Raw genomic sequence first — 13,984 nt, 5'->3', positions numbered from 1 at the left:
GTGTGTGTGGAGTGGGCTCCTGGTGGAGGATGTGTATGTGTGTGTGGAGTGGGCTCCTGGTGGAGGGTGTGTGTGTGTGTGTGTGTGTGTGTGTGTCCGGATGGGGAGCAGCAAGCGAAAGGTGAGTGAGGAAGGCGCGCCTTTATACCCATTAACAGTCTACACCTAAGGCCCAGCATCTGACCTCGTAGATGCAGGTCAGTGTCTTTCCAGCAGTCTCTCTCCACAGGCTTGCTTGGTGGCTCATTCACTCAGCAAGCAGAACCAGCTATTGGGGATAGCACAGCAGACAAAAAAAGACAAAGGGCCCCTGCCTGAAAGAGTTTTTATTCTAGGGGGAAAAGATCATAAAATAAATAGAAAGCATAGTATTTTAGGTGGTGGTGTGTGCTGGGGAGAATAATAAAACAGGGAGAGCAGGAATGCAAAGGGGACAGGGCTCTGTTTTAAAAACGGGGCCTTCCTAGTGGTGCAAGGGGTTGTCTCAGCACTGTGAAGCTGCCGTCAGCACTGCAGCAGGAGTCTGCTCCCCGCTGGCCAGGGGCATGGCAGACCTCTCCCGTCTTGCCCGCTGCTCCCCTCAGCAGTGTATTTCAGTCAGCCCACCTGTTCTGCTCCCCACTCTGGCTCTGGTGAATCCTCTCACTCTCTGCACCTCTCTGGTCTACACCTCCTGCTCTTCTATGCATAAATAAATAAAATTTAAAAATATATAAAAACAAAGCCATCGAAGACCCCATGAGAAGACTAGATTACAGGGAAGAACGCCTAGTGGATAAGAGGGTGATCTGGGTGGCTATCTGGGGAGCAAAGGATTGAGGTGGAAAGAAGGAGGAGTGCAGAGAGTCGAGGTGGAGGTGTTCCTGGCGTGTCCGAGGCCGGCAAGGAGGCCAGCTGGCTGGGACAGGCGGCCCAGGGCAGCGTGGACAGCCAGGGCCGGAGTCCATCCCTGGGGCCCAGTGCAGACTATTTTGGACGTTGCTGGGCCTGAGTTTTTCACTCTGGCAGCTGTCGGCGGGTTTCGGACAGGAGTGCCATGACCTGACTTACATTTCAGCATGATCGCTCTCGCCACTGTGGGAGACTAGATGACAGGGAGGCAAGGCAGAGACAGAGCAGCTGGTCGAGAGGCCACGGCGGGGAATCCAGGTGACGTGTGGAAGCCTGGATTAGGAAGGGGGCAGCCAAAGCGATGAGTTAGGTGCTTGACATATTTTGAAGACAAAGACAAAAGTTTACTAATAGATTGATCATGGAATGTAGGACAGAGAGGCAAAGATTCCTTAATGGCACTAAGATTTTTGGGCCAAGTGAACAAAAGAATGAAATTGTCAGTTACTGAGACAGGCCATTGGGGGAGGATGTGTCATTGAGAGTGATTCATAGAAGTTCACTTTGGGTACTTTAAATTTGATGGGCCCATTAGAGGGACTCAAGCAGGCAGTTGGATGAAAAGATTTCTCTCTCAGGGCCCTCCCTGGGAGCACAGCAGGTTAAAGCGCAGCACAGTGAGGCTGTCTGCAGCCACTGCAGCACGAGTTCGATCCCCGGCCAGGGAGGTGACCCTCATGGCGCGGCAGACCTCTCCTGACCCATCTGCTGCTCCCTTCAGCAGTATATTCAGTGGATTCTGCCTGTTCTGCTCCCCACTCTGTCTTTGGAGAATATTCTCACTCTCCACACTTCTGGTCCCTACCCCAGTTCTTACTTGCATAAATAAATAAATCTTTAAAAAACTAAAAAAAGTTCTCTTGTGGGTCCTTAAAGGTAGAAAAGCTCAGTAGTGTGCGTGGTACAGAGCGGTTGTCCTGCTTGGCAGAGCTGTGTCTGATGTCAGAGGGATACTCCCAGGAGCAGTTCATTGCCATGTAACCTAACGGCAGCCCAGACTGAACGCAGGCTGGGGCCCAGGGTAAGGGCACGATGCCCTGGCCTAGCCTGAGCCCCACCCCTCTTTCCAGGACCCTCTTCAGCAGCGCACAGCCTGGGCTGTCAGCCGGCTGGCCACCAGGAGGTACCAGGCCGGCTGCAGGAGGCCTCGGGCTGAGTGGCCAGACTCAGGTAGCAGCTGCAGCTCAGCCCCGGCCTGTGCCATCTGCCTGGAGGAATTCTCTGACGGCCAGGTAAGGCTGGGCTCGGGGACCAACCAGGGACACGTGAAGGCTGGCACGAATGTTCTGGCTGCGATGAGCCATGTGTCCTGTTGGGGGCAGAGGCAGGGAACAACCCTGAGATTCAGTCACTTTTCTGGCCTTCCAGGAAAGGAGAACTACATTGTTGAGTGAGTGCCATGTGCGGTACTGTGCAGTGGCCTCATGATGGTGAGGCGTGAGGGTTGACTACTTTTTCATTCTTTTTTTTTTAATCATCATATTTTTTTGTTTTTTTTTTTCACATCGTGCTTCATTTTGTACATTTTTTCATCGCAGTTGTAATCCCGATGGGTTTCGTCTTCATTTTATAGCAGAAAACTGTTAAGAGATTTGCCCAAGGCCATGCAGCTAAATAGCAAATTCCAGATATACCTGATGCCAAAGCCCAGACCTTTTCTGTTCTACTTTGAGCTCTTTGCAAGTTGATAGTAGCAAGGAGAGGCCGGAGGGAGTCAGGGGGATATCCTGGTTTCTGGTCTTTCCTGGAGCTACAGATCACTCGGTTCATTTTCCTGCTTCTTCCAGGAGCTTCGGGTCATTTCCTGCCGCCATGAGTTCCATCGTGCCTGTGTGGACCCCTGGCTACACCAGCATCGGACTTGCCCTCTCTGCATGTTCAACATCGTAGGTAAGAGGTGGGCCCTGGTCTCCCCTGTGTGCAGCAAATGGGTCTAGAGTGAGGCTTCCTGCCAAGGGTTTGCTGCAAAGCTGAGGAGAAAGCAGAACTGTCTCCGTGCTCTTTTAACCATGTGCTGCTCAAGAGTAGCTCCTCAGAAGGCCATTCACATGACAGACATCTTTATTATTTTAAAAATTGTATTTTTCAAAATATTTATTTACGCATATAATAACTGAGGTACAGAACAGAGGTGTGGGGTGAGAGGATTCACCAGAGACAGGGTGGGGAGCAGAACAGGCAGATTGACTAAAATACTCTGCTGAGGGGGGCAGCAGGCAGGTCAAGAGAGGTCTGCCACGCCATGTGGGTCAGCTCCCCGGCCGGGGATGGAATTCGTGCTGCAGTGGCTGCTGACAGTTTTCACAGTGCTGAGACTTACTCCCTGTGCCACCAATGATTTGTATTTTTATGACAAGTCTGTTGATTCTAAATCTGGGTGATATGTATAGTTATTATTCTATTTCTCTGGCAATGAAGTGCTGTATCATATTAAAATAAAACCAGGATGGGCCCTCCCTGGTGGCGCAGCGGGTTAAAGCACAGCACTGAGAAGCTAAAGCCACTTCCGCATGAGTTCAATTCCTGCCTGCCCCAGAGGAGACCACATGGCGCGGCAGACCTCTCCTGACCCGCCCGCTGCTCCCCTCAGCAGTGTACTTCGTTGATCTGACTGTTCTGTTCCCCACTCTGTCTCTGGTGAAGCCTCTCACCGCCCCTGAGCCTCTGGCCTGTACCCCAGTTCTGTATGCACAAATAAATAAATCTTTAAAAAAAATAAAAAAATAAAAAATAAATAAAAGCAGGATGTTATGATCCTTGCCTGAAAGATGAAAGGGAAATATCCCAAGGAAAAAGAGCCTCTTTCTAATACATCCAAAGGTGTGCTAAGGGCTGAAAGCCCCCAGTGCTCACTGATGGGAAGCATAGCAGAATTCTTAGGGAGAGGCCCCCAGGGACAGACAGGTCAGGAAAGCCCTCTGCTCCAACTCCGGCTCAGCTTGACCTGTCACCTCATATCTGTGCAACCACACTTTTCAGAACCTTTCGTAGGTTTGTGGAATCAAACCCATGTGCTGTTGATTCTCTATTCCAGAGGGAGAGTCCTTCCCCCAGCCCCTGGGACCTTCTCGATCTTACCAAGAACCAGGCCGGAGACTTCACCTCATTCGCCAGCACCCCGGCCATGCCCACTACCACCTCCCGGCTACCTACCTGTTGGGCCCTCCCCGGAGTACTGTGACTCGGCCCTCACCACCCGGCCCCTTACCACCATCCCAGGAGCCAGGCGCAGGCCCTCGGCACCACCACCGCCTCCCCAGGACCGCACACCCTCGGCCCCTCAGGGAGCAGCAGCGCCTGGCGGTGGCCCAGTACCCCTGTGCACAGGACTGGGCTGTGAGCCGCCTCCGATGCCCCTCGGCACAGCACCCTACTGCTTGCCAAGTGCCGCCACACTGGGCCAGGCCTCACGACAGCAGTGGGTCTGCAGAAAGCTACTGCACAGAACGCAGTGGCTACCTGGCGGACGGGCCAGCCAGTGACTCCAGTTCAGGGCCTTGCCACGGCTCCTCCAGTGACTCCGTGGTCAACTGCACAGACATCAGCCTGCAGGGCACCCATGGCAGCAGCTCCACGTTCCGAAGCTCCCTGAGCAGTGACTTTGACCCTCTGGTGTACTGCAGCCCGGACGGGGAGCTTCAGAGGAAGGAGACTCAGCCGAGTGTGACCTCTAGGCCCCGTTCTTTGGACTCAGTGGTGCTCACTGCAGAAACCCAAGTTTCCAGCCATGTCCACTACCACCGCCATCGGCACCACCACTACAAGAAGCGCTTGCAGTGGCACGGCAGGAAGCCTGGTGCAGAGACTGCAGTCCCCCAGTCCAGGTCCTGTGTTCCTCGGACACAGCCCCAGCCAGAGCCACTTCCTTCTGCTCACCAGGCTGCCAGATCCACCCCAGCAGCCCCATCGGGACACCTCCCCAACCCACAGCGACCCAGAGCCCTCACTGAGCCAGTTCCCGGCCCAGCTGATGCCTCCAATCCTAGCCCAGGTCCCAGAACCCTCTTCCATTCGCATTCACACAAATCCAGCCTCCCTGTCCGACATCCACAGAGGAAACAGCGGGGGTGTCATTCAGATGCCACCCTAACCTCTCGTCCCCAGGACTTGACTGCACATTCAGCTTGCCAGATTTTCCCCCACTATGGCCCCAGGCTGGCATACCCTTGGTCTCCGGAGGCCCAGCCACTGATCTTGGGACATCCGGGCTTGGACAGGAGGCTGCTACCCGAAGCCCCAGACCCCTGTTACTCAAGTTCACATCCAGTGTGGTTGTGTCTGACTCCACGTCGGCCCCTAGAGCCACACCCTTCTGGGGAGGGGCCCTCCCAATGGAGTTCTGGCATTGCAGAGGGCAGGCCATGCCCTTACCCACATTGCCAGGTGCTGCCAGCCCAGCCTGGTGAGTTTCAGGGAAAGTGGGTGTGGTGGGGAGAGGAGACTAGAGCTGGATATTGTAGATGGGTGAAGTTAGTCAACAAGGGGTTGATGGAAGGGTATAGCCGGGGTGATTTTCAAAATACTGAACCACTGGCATAGTAAGGGATTCTGGCTAGAACACTCTGGCTCTGCCAGGTTATAATTACTAGATTATAGGGAGTTCTCAAGGGAGATACCAATGCAACGAGACATCAGTAAACGCTTGGGGTTGGGGGCTGCTGGGGCAGCCGCGCAGACAGAAGTGCTTCGGTGTTTACCAGTGCATACAGCTCAGTATCAGCTTTACTAGAGGAAGGCAAAGAAGGCCTCCTCCTCCTTGAGGAGTGCAGGGATAATTACTGATAATGGTACTGCTAGGCCTGTGAGGAGAACTACATGAATGACATGGTGGGGGGCGGGGAGAGATTTGGGTAGTCCCCAGCAGCCCTGTGGGTTGTAGGTTTACTTCTGGGGTAAAAGAACAACTAGGGCCAACTAGGGCTTCCCTTCAAAGCACTCTTGTTAATAAGACCAGCCTCACTTGGGGGGGGGGGGGGGGGGGGGGAGAGTGGAGCTTAGTGCATCTGTTATTATCAGTGTTGAAAATGTAAACCCTCAACTTTAGCTTGGTATGTATTTGTTCAAAATTTCCTCTTCCTCTTCAAAAGCCTTCTACTCTTTCCTCTTCTCCTATTGTGTGGATGACATAGCTCTTTGCTCAGAGCTGTTGCTACAAGGACCCCTCTAACCCAAAAGGGGAACCAAAGATCTGAAAATAAAAGTCTGAAGTTCTAGGGCTCCTACTGGCAAGATTTGAGAGCTGCTATCATTCTTCATTCCTTTCTTCCTTCCTTTTTTCTTTCTGCACTGTGCTGCTGTGTGCTAGGTTCCTGGCTAGGCTCTGAGGGCATGGGCATTATCAGCCAGGCATTCAGGCCCACATTTGTACCCTGTCATGGGTGCAGTTTCAGTGCTGCCAGAATCTCCAAACCCAGAACTGGATTCGGTGCCTCCCTTTGCCCTGCTCCTTATACCCAAACGCCAGCTTCTATGGACTGTATCCCTGCGCGTCTTAGGAGCAGCCTAGAGGCTGATCAGGGCCTCCTCGCTACCCCGCCCCTGGCTGGCTGCCACATGCCCAGTGTTGAGTCCTTTACAGCCATGCAGCAAGTTACACTGTTCATCTCCCTCTATGCCACATATCTTCCTCAAAAAGACAGTCCAGAAACGCTCAACGCTCTGCCTGTTCACAATAAAGAGAACCCCAACCTGACTTGGCCTTTAAGACATTAGCACCATCCTGCTCCCATCTTCCTTCCCAGCCTTATTTTTCACCCTTCTTCCCTTCTCATGTCCCATGCTTGAGCCAAACCGAGTAAACACTTCTTACTGTTCTGCAGACCAGAATATGCCGCTGCCTTCCTGTCCCATAAACCTGATTCTTGCCAATTCTTGCACGACCAGCTCCTCTTTCAGGAAACCCTTCCTAAATTGCTCTAGTTTGACATCATCTCTTCCCTTCCTCTGTCCGCTTCTTACGGCCCCAGTCCTGCCCACTGGCACAGGTGCCTTTGCCTGCAGCCTCTCCCGTCGGATCCCTGCCTGCTCTTTGCTCTTCTGCTTGGCGCATGGAAGCAGTTGAGATTCACAAGTGCTTAATAAATATTTATTGAGTGAGCGAATGAATGAATAGTAAGTCTTGGTAATACACTGCTTGGGATATGTTTCTCTTTCTCTACATTTGTTTATTTTCTCTGCAATGTCCCAACTAGGGGCCCTCTCTGCTTTCAGACTGCCACCCTTTCTAGATATATTTCCTGTTCCTCCCTCTCTTTGGCTCCCTCCCAGTCACACTCTCCTGCTGCTGGAGAAGCAAGAGGCTGACTTGACCTGCAGTCATCTCTTTTCCCCTTCTCTCTAAATGCAGGCTCAGAGGAGGAGCTTGAAGAGCTGTGTGAACAGGCCGTGTAAGACGTTCAGCCCTAGTTCCAACCAACAGTGTGTTCCAGATGATTCGGGGTCCCACCTGGTACAGAGCCGTGCTCCTGAGAGAAGAAAAGACCTCAGAAAACACCCCTCCTTTTGCTGTACTTCCTGGAGCCACAGGAAGAAGAGAGGTGCGGGTGGGCGGCAGGCAGGGTTTCCTGTCCCCTGCTCCAAGTCCTGTCTGCAGAGCACATCTGCATGGCGAGGCCGCCCTGTGCAGGCTGGCTCCCTGCAAGGCTGCTCGTGAGAGCAGGAAGCTAGGTGTGGGTGGTAACAGGTGTCATGAAGGTCCTGCTCCTTCACCCAGCTCCAGCAGGTCTCCTTCACCCCAGGTCTCAGGTTCATAGCAGCCAGTGTGGTCCAGTGGGATGTAAGTCCCTGCCTTGCCTCCTTCCTTGGGTGAGGCCTGCGTGCCAGCTTTAGTTCTTCCCCGGTAAGGCTGCTGCATCAGCAGCAACCCCGGCTCTTATCATTTTTCCTTCTGTGCACAAGGATGGGGTGCACAGGGGAGCTGTGAGCCCTAAAAATGGGAGCCCTGAAGCTTCTCTAGGCAGTGCCTACCCTGGTGCATAAAAGGGGGGCGGGTTGGTTTCCCTTCTTGTCCTTAATTCTCAGATCCACCCTATGAAGTCAGAGGCGTGGCTTCCAGGCCCGGTGTGATGTTTTGTCCCTAAGAAGGTGTAGCACCTTGCAGAACCTGGGATGAAGTCTCTCATCTTCAGATTCCCACATTGAGCCAGGAGCCCAGTTCCTTTGGGGATGGTGGGAAGGGAGAAATTCTTCCTTGTAGATCTCCTGTGTCAGAGAGTTCCAAATAAGTAGAAAGGAAAGGATTTCTGCTGGACTTCATCTAGGAAAAAGTCATGGAGTGAAGGTAGAAAGGCAGAAGTACAGTTGAACAAAGACGAGGAATTCGTGAGTTTTCTCTCAGGGCAGGGATGGGAACAAGGGAAAACAAAAGAAATATGTAACTCTTGGGTTTAGTTGGTCTCACCCGGCTGCCCAGGCCAAGCCACACAAGCCAGACTGCGTGGGAAGACGTTCATCTGCAAGTGGGGGGTGGGGGGGGCAGGAAGTTTGGCCCGGCAGCCGGTGTGGGCCAGACAGGGGCCGGGGATCTCCTTAGGGTGGCGTTCACACAGGGCAGCTTGACCACTGCTGGCCTCTCAGGCGTTATCCCATTGGGAATGTGAATGTGGGGGCACAGTGGGCACAGGACCCCACCTGGGAATTTTCTTTCCTCCAAGTTAGTGGGGAACTAGCACCTAGGCACCCACATGGGTATTTATATCTGAACCAGACAGAAAGACGCTTGAATCAGGCACTATGTTAAGAAATGTATTTATTTACTAATATATTTATCCATAAATGTGGTCTGGTCTTGTGGTTTTGTTTTGTCGTGATTATCACTCAGGGTAACAACTTAATCTGCTTTATTGACAGAAATAGACTCTGATTTTTAGATAAATCCTGCCTTGCTTTAAAAAAAAATTATTTATGCACACAAGAGCAGGGGGATAGCTCTTGTGTGGGGGTGAGAGGATTCACCAAAGACAGAGTGAGAGTAGAACAGGTTGATCTACTGAAGTGCACTGCTGAGGGAGCAGCGGGCGAGGCAGGAGAGGTCTGCTTTGCCTCCCTGGCAGGGGACTGAACTTGTGCTGCAGTGGTTGCTGATAGCTTCATAGTGCTGTGCTCTAACCCCTTACACTACTGGGGAGGACTCCTGTGCCTCACTTTTTCTAACCAGTAACATGGGCTTACCTAATGGAACTGTTGTAGACCTCAGGTAAGGTAACACAAAGTGAAAGTGTTACAGGGAAGGGAGAGAGGGGCACCTAGAATCCCCAAATCTGCCTGCTCTTAACAGGGTCTGCCATTCATCTCATCAAGACAAGACATACAACACCTTTAATGGAAAGGAGCTTTAATACAGTGAGTATACAATACAGAAGACAAAGAATATAGTTTCTAAATCAAACCCCTGAAGTTACCCGTCCCCTCGTGGACCAAAGTCCACCCAATAGAGATTGGCCTGCCTTGAGACTAAAGCACCTTCTGGCCAGGACCCATAGAAAAGGGTCAGGAAAGGCCAGACAAGTCAGGGAGGAAAAGAGCACAATCAAAATCAAGATAAACACTGCCATGGTCAACCTCCCCACGGGTCTCTCACCCACATCTCTTTCAAGCAGTCCAGGGCCAAGAAATAAACATGGGTTCTTCACATGTCTCCCTTTGTTCCATGTGCCTCCTTCAGGTCTCCTTCTGGCTCTCCATCCTGCTTCCTTCCTCATTCCTTCTTTTTCTCTTCTCAGCTCCATCTTACCTCTGGGTGGGGCAGGGAACCTGGAACTTCCCCTTTGCCTAGGGACCACCCAGTTGGAGAAAGTGTTGAGTGGTAGAGAACATCCTAATCCCAGCCACAGACACCATCTGAATACCCGCTGTGTACTTTCAAATCTAAGCCCACCTTGCAGAAATTCAGTTGGGAGGCTGTAATGGCAGAGCCTGCAACTATTTATAGCCCAGAGCCCTAGTTCAGATGAAAACAGATGGCTGTGCTCCGTCCTGGTGGTATAGAGTGGCCTCAGGGACTGGGGGGGGGGGGGGGAGGTTTGCTTTCCTCTTCATAAACACGTTTCCGCCTTCTGCTTCTCTGGGAAAGTGGTATTTTTCTGGTGCCTAGTTTTGAACCAGAGGGGAAGGCATTTAGTGATAGGGTATAATGAAATAAAAGGAAAAAACAAAACTCATAAATTTAGACATCTAATGAGCTTTAACTAAATGACATCTAAATGACATCTAATGAGCTTTAACTAAATGATTCATGAATCAGGTAGCATCTCATCTAGATACAGCAAGGGATTACACAGACTGGAGGGTGCTTATAGACAGGAAGAGGGTGGAATGAGGTTATTGGCAAAAGAAAAGATTATTTCAGGTAAAACCACTTTCCCTGTGTGTGTGGGGGGGGGCGTCTTATCATGGGAACTCCATGTTGATTGGATTAGGATCACACCTTTCTGGGAGAGGTTGAAACTGCAGTAAGATCAGGGATTAAATCTGGGTGGGGATGCTGACTTTAGGACTCCTGTGGGGGCTTGTTTTTTTCTATCTTTAACAATTTCTCTTGATCATACTTTCAGCCTTGCTGAGAATTTGATCAAAATTTGAAGTATCAGAGTTACTGCCAGCTTGAGCTTCTCAGTTTCCCTAATCTCCTCTGTGGTGTTCATGGTGTTACCTCTGTGGGTCGTCTCACCCACACACTTTTTTAAGATTCAGTTGTACCTGGGACACACACAAAAAGGTTCTATAATGGGTTTATTTACAAGGGGAAAGGAAAAGGAACGATCCAGGGGAAAGAGAGAGAGATCAAAGCTAACTAGAGCATCCTACTGTTACAGGGCAGGGAGAGAGGGACACCTTGAACCCCCAGACCTGCCTGCTCTAAATAGGGTCTGCCATTTGTCTCATTAAGACAAGACATACAACACCTTTAATGGAAAGGAACTTTAATACAGTGAGTATACAATACAGAAGACAAAGAATATAGTGGGTAAAGTCAACCTAAAAGGGATTGGTCCAAAGCAAGACCTGAAAGCTGCCACAAGACTAAATAAAGAACCTTCTGGCCGGGACCCATAGAAAAGGGTCAGGAAAGGCCAGACAAGTCTGGGAGGAAAAGAGCACAATCAAAATCAAGATAAACACTGCCATGGTCAACCTCCCTACGGGTCTCTCACCCACATCTCTTTCAAGCAGTCCAGGGCCAAGCAATCAACAAGGTTTCTTCACATGTCTCCCTTTGCTCCATGGGGCTTCCTCAGGTCTCTTTCAGGCTCTCCCTCCTGTTTCCTCCCTCCTCAGATTCCTTCTTTTCTCTGCTCAGCTCCACCCTCCTCCTGGGTAGGGCAGGGAACCTGGAACTTCCCCTTTTACTGGGGACCACCCTGTAACACTACCAGTTCCCCTGACTTGGAAGCCCACAGGATTGATCAGGAGCCAAACGACCAGCCACCGACAATGAGGCCAAGAGAGAGAGAGTGAGACCAGCTTGGAAACCACCAGCCAAAAGACCCCTGGAGTCCACATGTCCAGTTTTATCCTAACCTGGCAGCTTAGCTCTACCTTAAGACCCCAGCTTGTTTCTCAATGGTGTTGATGGGATTTGTAGTTCCAGTATCCGGGGGTGGAGGTCAAGTCCATAAAACCTGTTATAATTGGTCACTTAGATCATGACTTTAAGTTCACATTCTTTACCCCTTCCTTGAGGTTCCACTCTCAGGGTGATCTTTTGCTTGGTGGTTACCGAACTTTTTGAGAGAAGTTAACATGCCAGGGAGACTATTAAAACTATAAAGAGGATAATTCCCAATGCTTGGAATATATGTCAGAGCCAGGGTCCCCAGGACCCAAACTGTTACAGGGCAACCCTTATATGAAATGGGTTGCCTGATTGTGGGTCCTCACCCTTGTGCTTAAAGTGACTTATAGTAAGTCTTAACTGCAGGCACACACAAAAAGGAGGGGAAATGAATACTTTAGGGAGAGATAGACGGAGATAAATTGGTAAGACATCCTACCAGTTCCACTGACCTGGAATCCCAAAGGCATGCTGAGAGCCTGACTCTGAAAAACTTAAGCGTCAAGCCAAGAGGCCAAGTCCTCAAGTGCCAAAAGCCAAGGCCCAAATGTGTGATTTTGTACCAAACCTGGCTCCTACCTCCACGCTCGGTTCCCAGGAATCCTTTCTTAGTTCCCGGTGTCTTGATGACTTTGTTCTGGAGTGGGGCTGGAGTCCAAAAACCTGTGTGGACTTTGTTCAGGGCATCCTTTTCCCCTAACAAAACTAGCCTAGGAGACTCCTCCAAAGGACTCACCTTTTAAAGCCAAATGGCTTATTTCGTGATTTTATGTAACCGATTTCCAACTTCTCCAGAAATGTTCATCCATGTAAGCACATGGTAGAATTTATAAACCAGACACCTCCTTGCTTAACTAAAAAAAACAATCAAGGTCTATGATCACTTTGACCAGAGTCTAAAGATTTGGGCTGGGTAGCAGATCTGCAATATTTTCGAGATTTTTGGGAGCAGTTACTGCCATAAGGCTTGTCTAAGGGTCCATGCCTACACAAGTGTTTATCCATTTCCTTTGTAGAGTACTGGGATGCAAATTTCCCTGAGTTTGGTTATTGGCCAGAGCCTGAGAAATGGCCCCTCAGGTTTAGGGAGTTTGACACAATAGAGATTGAGTTTATTTTGGAGAAATGGAAACCCTGGAAAGTAGGAAGGAGCTGTGGTAGGCAAAATGACAGAATCAGTCAGTTTATTCCCACTCTCCTCCCTGCCCCCAGCCTGAGGGATTCAGAGGGGGGTTAGCTTGCCTGGTTTTGCCTAAGTAGTAGAAAAGAGAGGGGAAAGGAGTTGAAGTATGAAGTCTTCAACCAGTCTCTTGGGTGGAAGCTGTTTATGTTGATGTCACCTGCTTCTTTTCTTCATCAATTTGGTTTGCATCTCTTCAGTATCTGTTCAGGACCTGACTTCAGGTGGTCCCTTCTTTAGCTGGGAGGTATGTACCCAGCCTTCAGAGTCTCTGAAGTTTAAGAGCCACTTGGGGAGTGAGGGGGACCTGGTACAGCCTCTTCCAAGAGGAATCAAAGTGATTGTAAATCAGGAGGGTACAAGAGAATTTGAAACATTAGTTTGGAGAACCATAGCTAAATATGAGGAAGCAAGACGAATTCAAGATCCAGCCCAGTTTACAAGCATATAACAAAATCTCAAAAAAAAAAAAATCAGAATTGAACCTAATATACTATAGTATATTGCTGTTATAGTTAAGAGATAAGGTCATCCTAAATTCAGTTCAATTTTATGATCTTAAAGTGAGCAGAAACCTGTATACTAGAGCACTTGTCAAAGTCCTTTCCAAGAACCAACTTGAAGGTGAAGTACTTCTGTAGAAATGCTTTTGCCAAAACAGTAACTGTGACCATGAAAAGTTTGAGTAACCAAGTTTAAAGACCTGGTGAGAGTTCATTATCATGAAGTTGACAAGAGAATTTATTTCTGCTATGTATACAACATTTTAAGATATTAATTAGAATTTCATGTAATGACATTATACCAGAACAAATCAGACTTCTAGGAAATTCGTACAATTTCTAGAACTCTTATATTAATACCTATAGATTCAACATAGAAGACTTAGTATTGCTTCTTATTTAACAAAGTTTGCCATGTAATTGCACATATAAAATATGTTTATAAGGACAGAAAACAAATCTGGGAAGTTCTAGAGGCCCTCTGGAAATTCTCAGTTAAAGGTAAAAAAGACTTTATTTAGAATTTGATTTTGGGAAACTTGTAAAAAATATCAAAACGTTCTGGATACTTGACCAAAAGGGCTCAGGATCAGTATGTAACTATGCTAATCGTCCACCTAACTGAAGTGAAAATGAAGATCTCAAAAACAAATATAGATGCTAACATTGGGGTTCAGATGATGGGATTTTATGTGGGGTTCTTGGGCCTTTTGGGAGTGAATTCAGGAGACGGTCTTCTTTATCAGCACACAGCAAGTTTATTGACAAAAGAGAAGGAAAAAAGAAAGAAAACCTGTATGGACCCAGGCAGACAGACTTAAAAGACAGGAACTGCATTTTGTCCGGGGGGGTGGGGTG

The 13,984-nt window shown here is 49.4% G+C and overlaps 1 protein-coding gene across 2 annotated transcripts in view; it reads left to right on the top strand.

Annotated features, from left to right (window-relative positions):
• The window catches only part of RNF43 (ring finger protein 43), a 61,173-nt gene extending 53,736 nt beyond the window's left edge, over positions 1-7,437 (top strand). The window contains exons 7-10 of one of the 2 annotated variants that reach the window (XM_004684419.1): positions 1,962-2,123; positions 2,679-2,781; positions 3,926-5,293; positions 7,238-7,437. In XM_004684419.1, the coding sequence (XP_004684476.1) occupies positions 1,962-2,123; positions 2,679-2,781; positions 3,926-5,293; positions 7,238-7,281 (1,677 nt within the window). In that variant the 3' untranslated portion in view covers positions 7,282-7,437. The remainder of the gene's footprint in view (positions 1-1,961; positions 2,124-2,678; positions 2,782-3,925; positions 5,294-7,237) is intronic. The other variant, XM_004684420.2, reaches the window with a different exon arrangement.
• Positions 7,438-13,984: the final 6,547 nt, after the last annotated feature.

The sequence above is a fragment of the Condylura cristata genome, unplaced genomic scaffold (genome assembly GCF_000260355.1).
Source record: "Condylura cristata isolate star-nosed mole 26May11 unplaced genomic scaffold, ConCri1.0 scaffold00017, whole genome shotgun sequence".
NCBI classification, from domain to species: domain Eukaryota; kingdom Metazoa; phylum Chordata; class Mammalia; order Eulipotyphla; family Talpidae; genus Condylura; species Condylura cristata.
This window is presented reverse-complemented; position numbering and strand designations above follow the sequence as displayed.